Here is a 12,332-nt window from a genome sequence, read left to right as displayed (position 1 = left end):
GGCCGAGGTTGGGGTGCCCAGCACTGCAGCTATTCCCTGCCTCCCAGGACCCAAAGCGGTAAGATTAGGGGTGTGCCTGGGGCACACTGTGCTGTGGCTATTCTCTCCTCCCCAGGGCCCATAGGGGGCAGAGCGCACTGAGCTATTTCCATGGCCCAGACACGAGGCCCCTGCCCAGGCTCAGGGGGACACTAGCAGCCCAGATGCTGCGTGCTGGGGCCAGCGAGGGTCCCCTCCCCTCTCCCCAGCACATCTCTGCAGCATAAGGAGTTTCCTCTGTGGGTCTGTTTATTCCCCATCCAAGCGCCGGGCTCAGGGGTGAGCCCAGCCCCATGGTCTCCAGGAGCAGATAAAGGTCACGTCTCATCACAGCCTCGCCGATGGCCTCAGGCCACTGCCAAAGCCGGCAACAGCCCTGGTGCGGCTCCTTGCTGGGAATGAGTTTGTGGGGTGCATGTCTGAGCAGGTGGGGGCCAGGGGAGAGCTCACCCTGGCAGGTGCTCTCACTCGCGTGTGTGAAGTTGGGTTTCCCAGAGCTGGGCTCGTAGCCATCGATGCAGGTGCAGGAGTAATTCCCAGGCACGTTGGTGCAGTTTGCGTGGGGTCCGCAGTCTGCCGGGCTCGGGCCCTGACACTCGTCAATATCTGCAACACAAGAGGGGATGTTCTGGACAGTCCTGGCAGGGAGACGTTCCTGTATCACCCACCTGTGCTGAGCTGGGTGATGGGACCCAGGTGACCAGGCCTCTGGGAGCTTAACAATCACAGGCCTGATTCTCAGCTACACTCAGGCCACACTAGGTTGCTCTGGCAGCGGAATGGGCACTCAAGAATATGGTGTATTGAAAACTGTGTTATTATCACAAGCTCTCACTTTATATCTCCAAGGGGCGTCCCTGGACCTGCTTGAGGGCTAGGGGGCTCGGGTGACAATCATGTGTTGGGGGAGGAATAGCTCAGTGGTTTGAGCATTGGCCTGCTAAACCCAGGGTTGTGAGCTTAATCCTTGAGGGGGCCATTTAGGAATCTGGGGCAAAATCAGTACTTGGTCCTCCTAGTAAAGGCAGGGAGCTGGACTCCATGATATTTCAAGGTCCCTTCCAGTTCTAGGCGATAGGATATCTCCATTAATTTAATTTAATTTAATTGAAATTTAAACCCTGTGTTGAGCTGCAGCCTGCCAGTGAGAGGATGTGTTGCTTTGTTTCTAACTGTGTGTGTGCTGTGAACATAACAGAGGGAAGCGGACCTTCAGACCTCAGAACAACCACTGTGGCCTCTATGGGCCAAACCCCAATGGGGCCAAGATTTGGGGAGATTTATGAGTTCGTTTGAAGCTGCATTGCTTCAAACATGTGGGAACACTGGGACTTGGCAGAAATCCCCCTCAGGTTCCAATCACAGAGGAACACACAGGCATGGTCAGCCCCAAGGCCCATCTACCCTGGTATCCCGTCTGCGATGGGTGCTACAGAGGAAGGTGTAAGAGTCCTGCAGCAGCAGGGGGGGCGGATAATCTGCCCCCATGAAAGTCTCCTCCTGGTTTCTAATAGTCAGAGGGCAGCTTAAGCCCTGAAGTGGGAGCTTTTCCCTCCCTCCCAGAATTATTGTCCATTACCTAGCACAGCTCCAGGCATTGTCGTTCCCCATAGAAACAGCCAGTCCCTCTATAAAACTCGACACGTTCACAGCCTCCAGGCCGCGGTAGCAGTGAGTTCCAGAGGCTACTGCTGCCCCGGGTGGAGGAGTATTTCCCTGTGTCTGCTTTGAATTTGCCCCTTTTCAATTGAATTCAATCCAGACACTGCCCCTGGCTCATTGGACTTTCTAAAGCTCATGATTTTCTAAGCTAAGCTGGTTTTTTATTTTTTTTAATTCCTGGGATTGTCGTCACGAGCTCAGCCATGCACTTGAGACCCACTGCAGCCAAGTTAAGTGCGTATCTGGGCAGGGCTGGAGCCAAGCATGTGCTTTGCTGACTCGGGGGGCTCAGGGAGCACAGACAGGGACCAGCACAAAGCGATTTAGCAGTTGGCACCTTCCAGCGTCCCCCGGTGGAGACACCAGCATGTGGGTATCCCCTGCCAGGGGACTGGCATTGGTACATGCGTCAGCTTCACCAGCGCAAAGGGGTCTCCCAATCCACTGCACTGCGAGCCCAGAGAGACCTCTCGGTCTGTGTCCTGGGCAAACTCCCTGCCCTGGGGAGCGATGCGGAGCTGGCCAGCCCGTGTGTCCCCCGCCATGCCACTGGAAGCAGCTGTCTCAGGGAAGCCTGGGGCTGGGCTGGCAATGCCAGTCCCAACACATGCCCCCTCCCAGCGCTGCCCTGGGGGAGCGACATGGAGCTGGAGCAGAGAGAGCCTGGAGCAGGGGCCTGGTACAAGGCCAGAACCAAAGTCAGCAGAAGTGATGCTCTGAGCAAAGTCCGGCCCTGTGGGACACTGAGACAGAAAGGGTTAAGCAACTTGCCGGCTAAATGACCCAAATTCTACCTTTAAAGCCAGGGCCGGCTCCAGGCACCAGCCGAGCAAGCTGGTGCTTGGGGCGGCAGCTTGTAGGAGGCGGCATTACGCCCAATCCTAGGGCGGCACGGCCACTTTTTGTTGTTGTTGTTCCACTCCGGACGCCCTGTAGGGGGCAGCGGTGTGGAGGACGGGAGCGCCCTGCAGCAAGCTTGGCAGGGCAGCCCGCGTCCTTCCCTCCCAGCCGACCGGAGCAGTGTGGAGCCCTCCTGGCAGGGGGCATGGTGGGAGGGGCCGCGCGGCAGCGCCCCGCTGAAGCCCTGGCCGCCCCCATTCTCTCTCTTCCCCCGCTCCCTCCCTCTCCCCCCCGCTAGCCGGGGCACATCTGCAAGGCAGGGAGTTACGCTCCGGCTGTGCCGCAGGTGCTGTTCTGGCCACCGCGGGTTTTTTTTTTTTTTTTTTTTGCTTGGGGCGGCCAGAAAGCCAGAGCCGGCCCTGTTTAAAGCCATTCTAGAAAAGGAGCCGGGAGCTGTGTTTCTGGCTTCTGGGTGAGCAGCACGGTATCGGAGCAGCTGTTTTGTTGCTGGTTTTGTGAATCGAAGTTTCAGAACTAACCAGCAGATTGGGGGATTGTCGGCCCCACTCTGCAGTTTGCCCTGATGGAGCAATCTCAGTGTGGCCCCCCCAGGCACCAACAGTCACATCCTGTCACAAAGCAGAGGGTTGTCTGCAAGTTCACCGTCTGGTGCATGAACTCGGCACCGATATTGCCGGCATTGCCAAAACCCAGTGACTGTGTAACCACATTCCAGCACGAGATTCCCCTGCCTAGCGCATGATAAGATGGTTTGACTGAAGCATCAGAAGTAAAGTACAAAGCCAGGTGGGAATAAGGGATGTTTTGTCTGAAGCAGCAGGAGAAAGGCACAAGGGGGGTAACAAGCATGTTGTGAAACACACAAGCTGGTACGTAGGTTGTTTATCCCGGATTGTTTGTCTCAGTCTGTAACTGTCGGGGTCCATTGTCAGAGGCAGACGTGTGGCCGTGTCCCTGAGGCATCTCTGGGCGCTGGCACTGGGCTTCATTGGCGATAAACCCGGCCGAGCGCCTTGGCCACTGATCCGACTCTGTGGGTTGTCTGGGCACTTCGATGGAGGTCTGCCGGGCTGGCGACCCGCCCAGAGCCGGGACAGCACACGGAGCCAACGAACGCCAACCCCATGTCCCCGCCCCAGACTGCTGGAACTGGGGGTGCCTCAGGGAAGCCTGGGGCTGGGCTGGCAATGCCAGTCACAGCACATGGCCCCTGACACCACTGCCCACGCAGGGAGCTTGGGGCAGTGGGAGGGTCCCTCGAAGTAGCAGCTGTGCCCCCTAGAGGCCAGAGGAGAGCATGGCTGCCCGCCCCCAGCGGAAGCTCAAGCCATAGGGGACGGGGGCAAATTCAAGAACACTTTAGCCCAATTACCAGAGTCATTCCCGGGGCCACTTCCCAGGCTCCGTGGGGCACTAGCAGCTCAGATGCTGCGTGCTGGGGCCAGCGAGGGTCCCCTCCGCTCTCCCCAGCGCATCTCTGCAGCACAAGGAGTTTGCTCCGTGGGTCTGTTTCTAACCCCGGGGATTTATTCCCTGTCCAAGCGCCGGGCACAGGGGTGAGCCCGGCCCCATGCTCTGCGGGAGCAGGTGAGGGTCACGTCTCATCACAGCCTCGCTGACGGCATCGGGCCACTGCCAAAGCCAGCAGCAGCCGCGGAGCAGCTTCAGGCTGGAATGAGGATTTGTGTGTATGAGGGGTGGGGGTCTCAACAGGTGGGGGCCAGGGGAGAGCTCACCCTGGCAGGTGTTCTCACTCGCGTGCGTGAAGTTGGCTTTCCCAGAGCTGGACTCGTAGCCATCGATGCAGGTGCAGTAGTAACTCCCAGGCGTATTGTTGCAGTTTGCGTTGGGTCCGCAGTCTGGCTGGCTCGGCCCCAGACACTCGTTAATATCTGTAATGCAAGAGGGGACGCTCTGTACAGTCCTGGCAGGAAGATGTTCCCCGTATCACGCCCCCCAACCCCCGCACTGAGCTGGGTGACGGGACCCAGGCGACCGGGGCCCTGAGCAGTTAGTGATTAAGGCCCTGATCCTCAGTTACCCAATTCTGCTGCTGGAATGTCGTAAACAGCCCCCCGAACATCCTGTCCCAGGTACGGGGCGGTTCAGCCCCACAAACACCCAGATCCCCCATGTGGGGGGGGGAGACGTCCCCCTGGGGCTCCAGGCTCCCTGTGTGTTGGGGGGGTGACAAAGCCTCTCCTCTGCCCCCTTCCTCCTTGGATCCCTGTGGGTTGGAGGGGGGAAGTATAGCCAGGGCTGTCCCATTCTGCTCCTCTGGGCAGGGATCCGTGGGGCCCTTCTGCCCCTGGACACCCAAGGGCTGATTACGGCCCAGGTTGGGATTCAGACGGGTCAGTGTGATGGGCCCCCCCACCCTGTGCCCAATCCACAGAGCCCAACCCTCCTGGTTCCTGCTGCAGTCGCTCCTGCTGTTCACTCTGGAGGCCCCGGTTCGATCCCCAGGAGGGCGGCGCTCACCCGTGCTGCTGCCCCCCCTCATTCCCCAGCCGGGCTGAGCCCCCCCAACAGGCCCTGCAGTCAGTGGAGTTGGCTGCTCCGGCACTTAATGCCCTGCTCTGTCCCAGCCCCCCCAGGACAACGTGGGAGCCCCATTACCGTCACAGATCTCCGTTGTGTCGGTGAAGAAGCGATTCCCATGTGTCTGGTATCCATCCAGGCAGGTGCAGTGGGTGTTGTTCACACACTTGGCGTTTGCTGGGCACAGCACATGGCTGTTGCAGTCCTCAGTGGTACCTGCAGGGGCGGGAACAGCTGGGCAGGGTCAGCCAGTGCAGAGCAGCTCCCCCCACCCCCCGCCCCCAGACACACACAGTGGGATCAACTGCTTTCACACGCCCCATTCGCTGAGTCTCATCCCTGGGCGCCTGGCAAACAGCTTCGACGCCATCCACCGCCTGGCAACAACCTGCCCTCGGCTGCACAGGGGCCTTGGCTCCCCGGGGAGCCCCCGGCACAGACAGGCAGAGCCGCCAGAGCCGGGCGTCGGTTCAAGTGAATCCCTGTTACTGGGGGTTTAAGGACAGGTTGGATAAACACCTGCCAGGGATGGTCTAGGTGCACTTGGACCTGCCTCAGCGCATGGGGATGGATTGTTTGACCTTCTGAGGTCCCTTCAACTCCACATTTCTGTGATTCTGTGAAATGGTGTTAGGCCCTCTGCACTGTGGTTAGTTTCCCCCATAGGTACTCAGCAAAGTAAATTATTATGGGGCTGGGAGAAGTGGTAGGGCAGAAGGAAGGAGAGCAGGGCATGCTGAGAAGACTGTGCTTTCCTGTGTGCAGTGCTGTTGGTTGATACAATATAATGCAACAGGACATGAGTCGACTGGGCTTCCTGTCTAATTTCTCCAAGATAAGGAGGCTGCAAAGCTCAGAATCCTCAGAACTCGACCTGCCCTGATAGCATCTGATAGCCGGGCATCGGTTCAAATGAAATGTTTTCGATCTCAATCAATTTTTCTCCTTTTTGTTGCTGTTGTCATTACTCTGATTAGTGTCAATTTCAAACCAAAAACTCCCTTTGAACCGGAAACGGGATTTTTTCATTTTATAAATTATTTCATCTCCCACCTTGGGATTTGCAGCAGAACTGGGCTCAGGGTACAGAGTCCAGATCCCAAACGCCCCCCACTTCTCCTCTCCCCTGCACGCACCCACCATACTCTATAAACCCACCACAAGACACCTACACCAAGGGGCTGCTCCCAGCTCGCCAGACCCCTGACTCTGCTCTCCTCCCACAAGGGAAAGGGACCGGAGGGGGCGGAGGCCAGAGACTCCAGGCAGCCGGGAGCGCTGGAGAAGGTTAGCCAGGAGGAGTCAGCCTTACCTTGTACGCCATTATTCTGGGCCACGGTGCCCCACAGGCACAGGGCGATGCAGAGCCCTGGAAGGCAGAGACAGGGTAAGGCACCATGGGCAGATGGAAACCACCACTCAGCTGCACACACACCCAGCCGCCCCCGTCCTGCCAATCCTGGGCCAATGGGCCAGTCGGTGCCCTGCCAATGGTGGAATTAAAAATGCAGAAACCTGGTGCTCTGGGAAATCAGCCCCAGCTGGGATCCCTGCTAATATTTTTAACTGATTCCAGTTGGGAACTGGATGTTTGGCCAGAACAACTGGGTCTTTTACTGTGTGTATTAGCAACAAAGCCCAGGAGCCCCCGTTGTCAATGCCAGATTTACACTTTGGGCACCCCTAGGCACAGGGGCTCAGCAGTTGTCCCCCCGTCCAGCTTGGAGCTCTGGGGATCCCACTGCCTGGAGGCAGCGGGGAGCGGCAGTGTACCCCGGAAGCTCTTAACCACCACGGGTTGTGGGGTAAACCCACCACTTTTAAGTTTTAGGTGCCTTGCCGCCCAGCACCCCTCCGCCCACTGCCCAGTGCCCCCCACCCCCTCTGCCCAGAGCTGCCCCATGAACTCCTGCAGAGACCCACTCTCCCAAGCCCTGCCCCATGGCCCACCCTCACTGGCCCCCCGGGAGGTGACGCTGTCTGCCGAGTGGAGCGAGGAGCGCTCCAGCAGCATGCCTCTGTGGGGCCGTCTCCTCCTCAGTCAGCCATGCCCCCTGCAGGAACCTGAGAGTGGCAAAATTTTTAGGTGCCCCATAGAATGCCGGTGTCCGTAGGCACATGCATAATTGGAAATCCAGTCCTGCCCATTGTGCTGGTGGCACCCAGAGCCCACCAAGATCAGGGCCGCCATTGTGCCAGGTGCTGCCCAGAGCCAACTGAGATCAGGGCCACATCACGCTCGGCGCTGCACAGACACAGGCTGGGTCTACACTACCCGCCTGAATCGGCGGGTAGAAATCGACCTCTCGGGGATCAATTGATCCCCGAATCGACGCTCTTACTTCACCAGCGGAGGTGGGAGTAAGCGCCGTCGACAGGAAGCCGCAGAGGTCGATTTTGCCGCCGTCCCTACAGCGGGGTAAGTCTGCTGTGATACGTCAAATTCAGCTACGCTATTCGCGTAGCTGAATTTGTGTATCTTAAATCGACCCCCCCCTGTAGTGTAGATGTAGCCACACAGTGAGCCAGTCTGTGACCCAAAAGGCTCATGGCAATAGGCAAAGGGAGGAGCATTCCCTCCACTTTACAGATGGGGAAACTGAGGCACGGGGAGGGGTAATGACTTACCAAGGTCAGCCAGTGTGTCTATGCAATGACAACAGAAAAAGACAACACAGGCTGCTTTTGATGTGATTTTCACTCAGGTATCAGCCCAGAGGCATTACACCGGTGCGAAGAACCAGATGATAAAGGACCCATGAGCCGAGTGCCCGAAGTGATGTGAAAAAGGGAAGCACAGCGGGCTGTGGAACCCCATTCTGCTTTCCTCATCAGGGAGCTAAAAAGGGGGCGCTTCTTTGAAATTCAGCTCCGGTCGATCTCCTCCCGGGAGACTCTATGGAGGATGAGGGAGCTGGGGAGATGACGGCATCACAGTTCCCCTTGGAGCAAAGGCAGAGCCATTAATTCAGAGATTCTAAGGCCAGGAAGGGAGCAGGCTGATCCGGCCTCTCGCACTGCATGGGCTAAAGAATGACTGAGGGATTCCTGCATCCAGCCCATAGCTGGGGATGGAGCTAGCGCAGAGCTTGAGAGAGGACAGCCCGTCTGTTCCACTCCACGTGATGGAAACCGCTGTTGTGTGTTCACACTGTCAGCTGCCTGCACAATAGCGTGTTCACACTTGCGGCACTTGCAGCGGTATTCGGAGCGGTGCACTCTGGGCAGCTATCCCACAGAGCACCTCTTTCTCTTCTGCCGCTCAGAGTTGTGGGAAGGTGGAAGGGGTCATGGGTCATCCTGGATTCTGTTCCAGTACCCCATGATGGATTGCTTCACATCCCAGCAATCCCTGTGCTTTTGTCCGCATTTGGCGCCATCTTTTAATGGTTTGTGTTTTGTGCACCCTGCTTCTTCAGGCTGCAGGAATGGATCCCGAACTGTTGACCAGTATGCTGCTCGCTCTGACCACACGTCACAAGTGGCAGTGGAGTTATTCCTTAAACTACCAAGGCAAGAGGAGTGCGACATTGATCTCGCCACGCGTAGTAGCTACGATACGAGATTGTTTCTGGCATTCACGGAGGTGCTGACTACAGTGGAATGCCACTTTGGGGCTCAGGAAACATGCACTGAATGTTGGGATCATATCGTGATGCACATCTGGGATGATGAGCAGTGACTGCAGAACTTTCGGATGAGGAAAGCCACAGTCATGGGACTGTGTGATGAGCTCACTTCAGCCCTGCGGCGCAAGGAAACAAGAATTAAACCTGCCCTTCCATTGGAGAAGCATGTGGTGATTGCACTGTGGAAGCTGGCTACTCCAGACTGCTACCGTTCGGTCGCTAACCAGTTCAGAGTGGGAAAGTCGACCGTTCGACTCGTGTTGATGGAAGTTGGCAGGGCCATTAATCGCATCCTGCTCCAAAAGACCATGACTCTGGGCAACGCGTATGACATTGTGGATGGCTTTGCACAAATGGGCTTCCCTAACTATGGAGGGGCGATAGACGGCATGACTATTCCAGTTCTGGCACCAGACTACCTAGTCACTGAGTACATTAATCTCAAGGGGTATTTCTCAATGGTTCTCCAGGCGCTTGTGGATCACCGTGGGCATTTCACAGACACAGGCTGGTCTGGAAAGGTGCATGACACACGCATCTTTCGGAACACTGGCCTGTTCACGAAGCTGCAAGCAGGGACTTTCTTACCAGACCAGAAGATCACTGTAGGGGAAGTTGAAATGCCCATTGTGATCCTGGGAGACCCTACCTACCCCTTAATGCTGTGGCGTATGAAGACATACACAGGGCAACTTGACAGCAGCAAGGAGTGGTTCAACAACAGGCTGAGCAAGTGCAGAATTCCTTTTGGCCATTTAAAAGCCCGCTGGTGCTGCCTCTATAGGAAGCTGGACCTGCCCCATGACAATATTCCTATGCTTATAGCCACATGCTGTATGTTCCATAATATTTGTGAAGGGAAGGGTGAAAACTTCACTTAGGGATGGATAGCAGAGGCTCAGTGCCTGGAGGCTTCGCTTGAACAGCCAGAGACCAGGGCTATTAGAGGGGCGCAACGTGGAGCCATAAGGCTCAGGGATGCCTTGAGGCAGCAATTTGAAGCTGAAAGCCACTAAGATGTGTTGCTATGCTCAGGAGTGCAGTGCTTGTAATGCTAGAAGGCGACTGGTGCAGACGATGCAATATGTGGGTTTAACGTAATTCTATGTTGCTTTGCAGGGCCCTTTTTGCTTTCAATTAATAGAATAAAGATTGCTTGCAAACCAACACAATTCTTTTATTTAAAGAAAAACAACAACCAGAGGAGAGAGTCAAAGAAAGAACATCAGCAGTGATGGGGGTGGGGGAAGGGAAGGTCCCAGGAGGAGGAGGGGTCCTGGGAGGACTAAAGATTTGTTCATGTCCAGGAATCATATCTAACCTTCAACTTGGAGTACCATGCAGCGGGTACTGTACTTCAGCAGGGCCAAACTGCAGAGGGATGGGTGCTGAGTGCAGGGGATAGTGAGAGTCCACAGTGCTGGATTGTGAGGGGGGAGGAGTGGAATGCCGCAGGTATAGACTGGAGCCAGGAGGTTGATAAGAGTGTGTCGGCAGCAGAGTGCATCATAACATCACAGAGAAAGTCCTCCTTAGTGCTTCTTGGCTGCTTTCTAATTCTGCGCAGCTGTTCAGCCGCCGATAACAAAGAGGGAGGCTGGGCTCCCAAGGTCATCGCTGTGAAGTTTTAACACAACGTTTTACAGAAGCAGGATTGTTTGCAACACAGAGAGCACTGATTCAGTGCTTTAAACACAGCCAGTACTCACACACCTGGCACTAACTGGCTGACCCCAGACAAGCACACGTGAGCCACAAGATCCCCAAAATGGTGAGTAACCACTTGGGCAGGGTAAATCACTCTTCTCAGACCCTGCTGTACACTGGGCACGTGGCTCTTGGAGAGTGTCAGCACTGTATGGAGGGCCTGATAATAATTTCTGTCCCCACACTTTCCACAGGATGTGATCATTATGGAAGATATCTCGCTGCTGAGGGTCAGCAGGGAATCAAGGGAGGGTCTTCTCCAAGACTGCAGCTTTTGCCCTGGCCCGTATGCAGCTCGTCTGTGTGCAGCAATGGTCCCCGCCACCCCGTGACAGCACAAGGGCATGGGAAAGTTACCGTTAATGGGGCAAGAAACAAAGCAGCTCTGCCAAAGAACCTGGGTAGAGAAGAGCTCCTGGCTGTATGCATCTCTGACCTCTGAGTCATCCTCTGCCTCTGGCTACCACTCCGTCTCCACCTCCTCATCCAAGATTTCCTCCTCCTGGCTCAGTCCACTTTCTAATGCCATGTGAGCCACCAAAGTATCCACAGTGGTCTTTGCAGTGGAGGTGGGGTCGCCGTCGAGTATCGCGTCCAGTTCTTTGTAGAACCAGCAGCTCGTGGGGGCAGCACCAGAGCAGTGGTTTGCCTCCTCCACCTTGTGGTTGGTATTCCACAGCTCCTTCACTCTGACCCTGCACTGCAATGTGTCCTGATCATGGCCCCTTTCTGTTATGCATCGTGAAATCTGTCTGTAGATGTCATAATTCCTATGGATGGAGTGCAGCTGGGACTGGACAGCCTCCTCTCCCCAAATATTTATGAAGGCCAGAAGCTCGGCATTGCTCCAAGCAGGAGATTGCCTGGTGCATGGAGCAGGCATGGCCACCTGAAAAGATGCTCTGAGACCACTACACGTGTCACAAACCAGACAGGAAGTGGACTTTCAAAATTCCAAAGGAATTTACAGGGTGAGGATGACGGTTGGTCACCTGAGAGCAGGGCAGTAGAGTTCAAACCAATGATCAGAGAGGTGAGAACAGGGATTGTGGGACACCTCCCGGAGGCCAATCACAGCACTGTAATCGACCAGGGTGTCTACGCTGGCACTGTGGCGCTGTACCCCTGGCAAGAGAAGCTGTGGAGCCAATGCTAATGGCAGGGGCAGTGCACGGAGCCCACCTGTCCTTCCCTCCCCCTAGGAGCTGAAGGGACACCTCCAGCCAGCCCTGCCAACCCTCCCCCCAGCACCAGCAGGGGTCCTGGGCCATGTGACACTAATGCAAAGTTTGTCATGTTGGATGTCCTTCCGAAGGCTCATGATGTACTGAGCATTGTTGTTATTCTAATGTTATAGTAATGTTATTGGTTGTAATTTCATGTATATAGTTATGAGGCTGAAAATGTGTCCTCATGGCTTAAAGCAAGCCCAGGCAAAAAGTCTCCAGAAGTGGAGGGGTAGTTAACACCTCATCAGGGCATGTATGGGACAAACCCAGCCCAGCCTTACAGGAACAAAGGACACTGGCCTAGGCAACAACAACGGATCTGTTGGACTCTAGAGTGAGTCACCCCCCTTTCTTTGGTCAGTTTGGGACTGCGATGAGGTAATGCTCACCTGACTCTGAAGGGGAGCGGGGGGTGGGGGGGAAAGCCAAGATGGAAGAAAGAACGTGATAAAAAGGAGAGTTGTTTGCCATGCTCTTCCTCTCTCTTCCACCTACACCTACAGAGATCATGACTGAAGTGCTGATCAAAGGGGAGAGCCTGGCTGAAGGGCAATCAGCCAGCCTGTGGTGAGAAGTAGCTAAGTTTGTAAGGGCACTGAAAGTGTTAAGATCAGCTTAGAATGAATTTTGCTTTTATATCATTTGACCAAATCTGACTTGTTCT

General features: G+C 55.7%; 1 protein-coding gene across 7 annotated transcripts in view; it reads right to left on the bottom strand.

The window, feature by feature from the left end:
* Positions 1-12,332, bottom strand: part of LOC101951586 (adhesion G protein-coupled receptor E3-like) — a 48,179-nt gene that overhangs the window by 20,864 nt on the left and 14,983 nt on the right. For 4 of the 7 annotated variants that reach the window (XM_065576100.1, XM_065576101.1, XM_065576098.1 and 1 more), the window contains exons 3-6: positions 6,416-6,472; positions 5,182-5,337; positions 4,299-4,454; positions 490-645 (exon numbers count right to left, since the gene is read on the bottom strand). In XM_065576100.1, coding sequence (XP_065432172.1) covers positions 490-645; positions 4,299-4,454; positions 5,182-5,337; positions 6,416-6,472 — 525 coding nt within the window. The remainder of the gene's footprint in view (positions 1-489; positions 646-4,298; positions 4,455-5,181; positions 5,338-6,415; positions 6,473-12,332) is intronic. The other 3 variants (XM_065576103.1, XM_065576104.1, XM_065576102.1) reach the window with 2 other exon arrangements.

The sequence above is a fragment of the Chrysemys picta genome, chromosome 22 (genome assembly GCF_011386835.1).
Source record: "Chrysemys picta bellii isolate R12L10 chromosome 22, ASM1138683v2, whole genome shotgun sequence".
NCBI lineage: Eukaryota > Metazoa > Chordata > Testudines > Emydidae > Chrysemys > Chrysemys picta.
The sequence above is the reverse complement of the archived record's forward strand: the minus strand, read 5'-3'. Positions and strand labels throughout refer to the sequence as shown.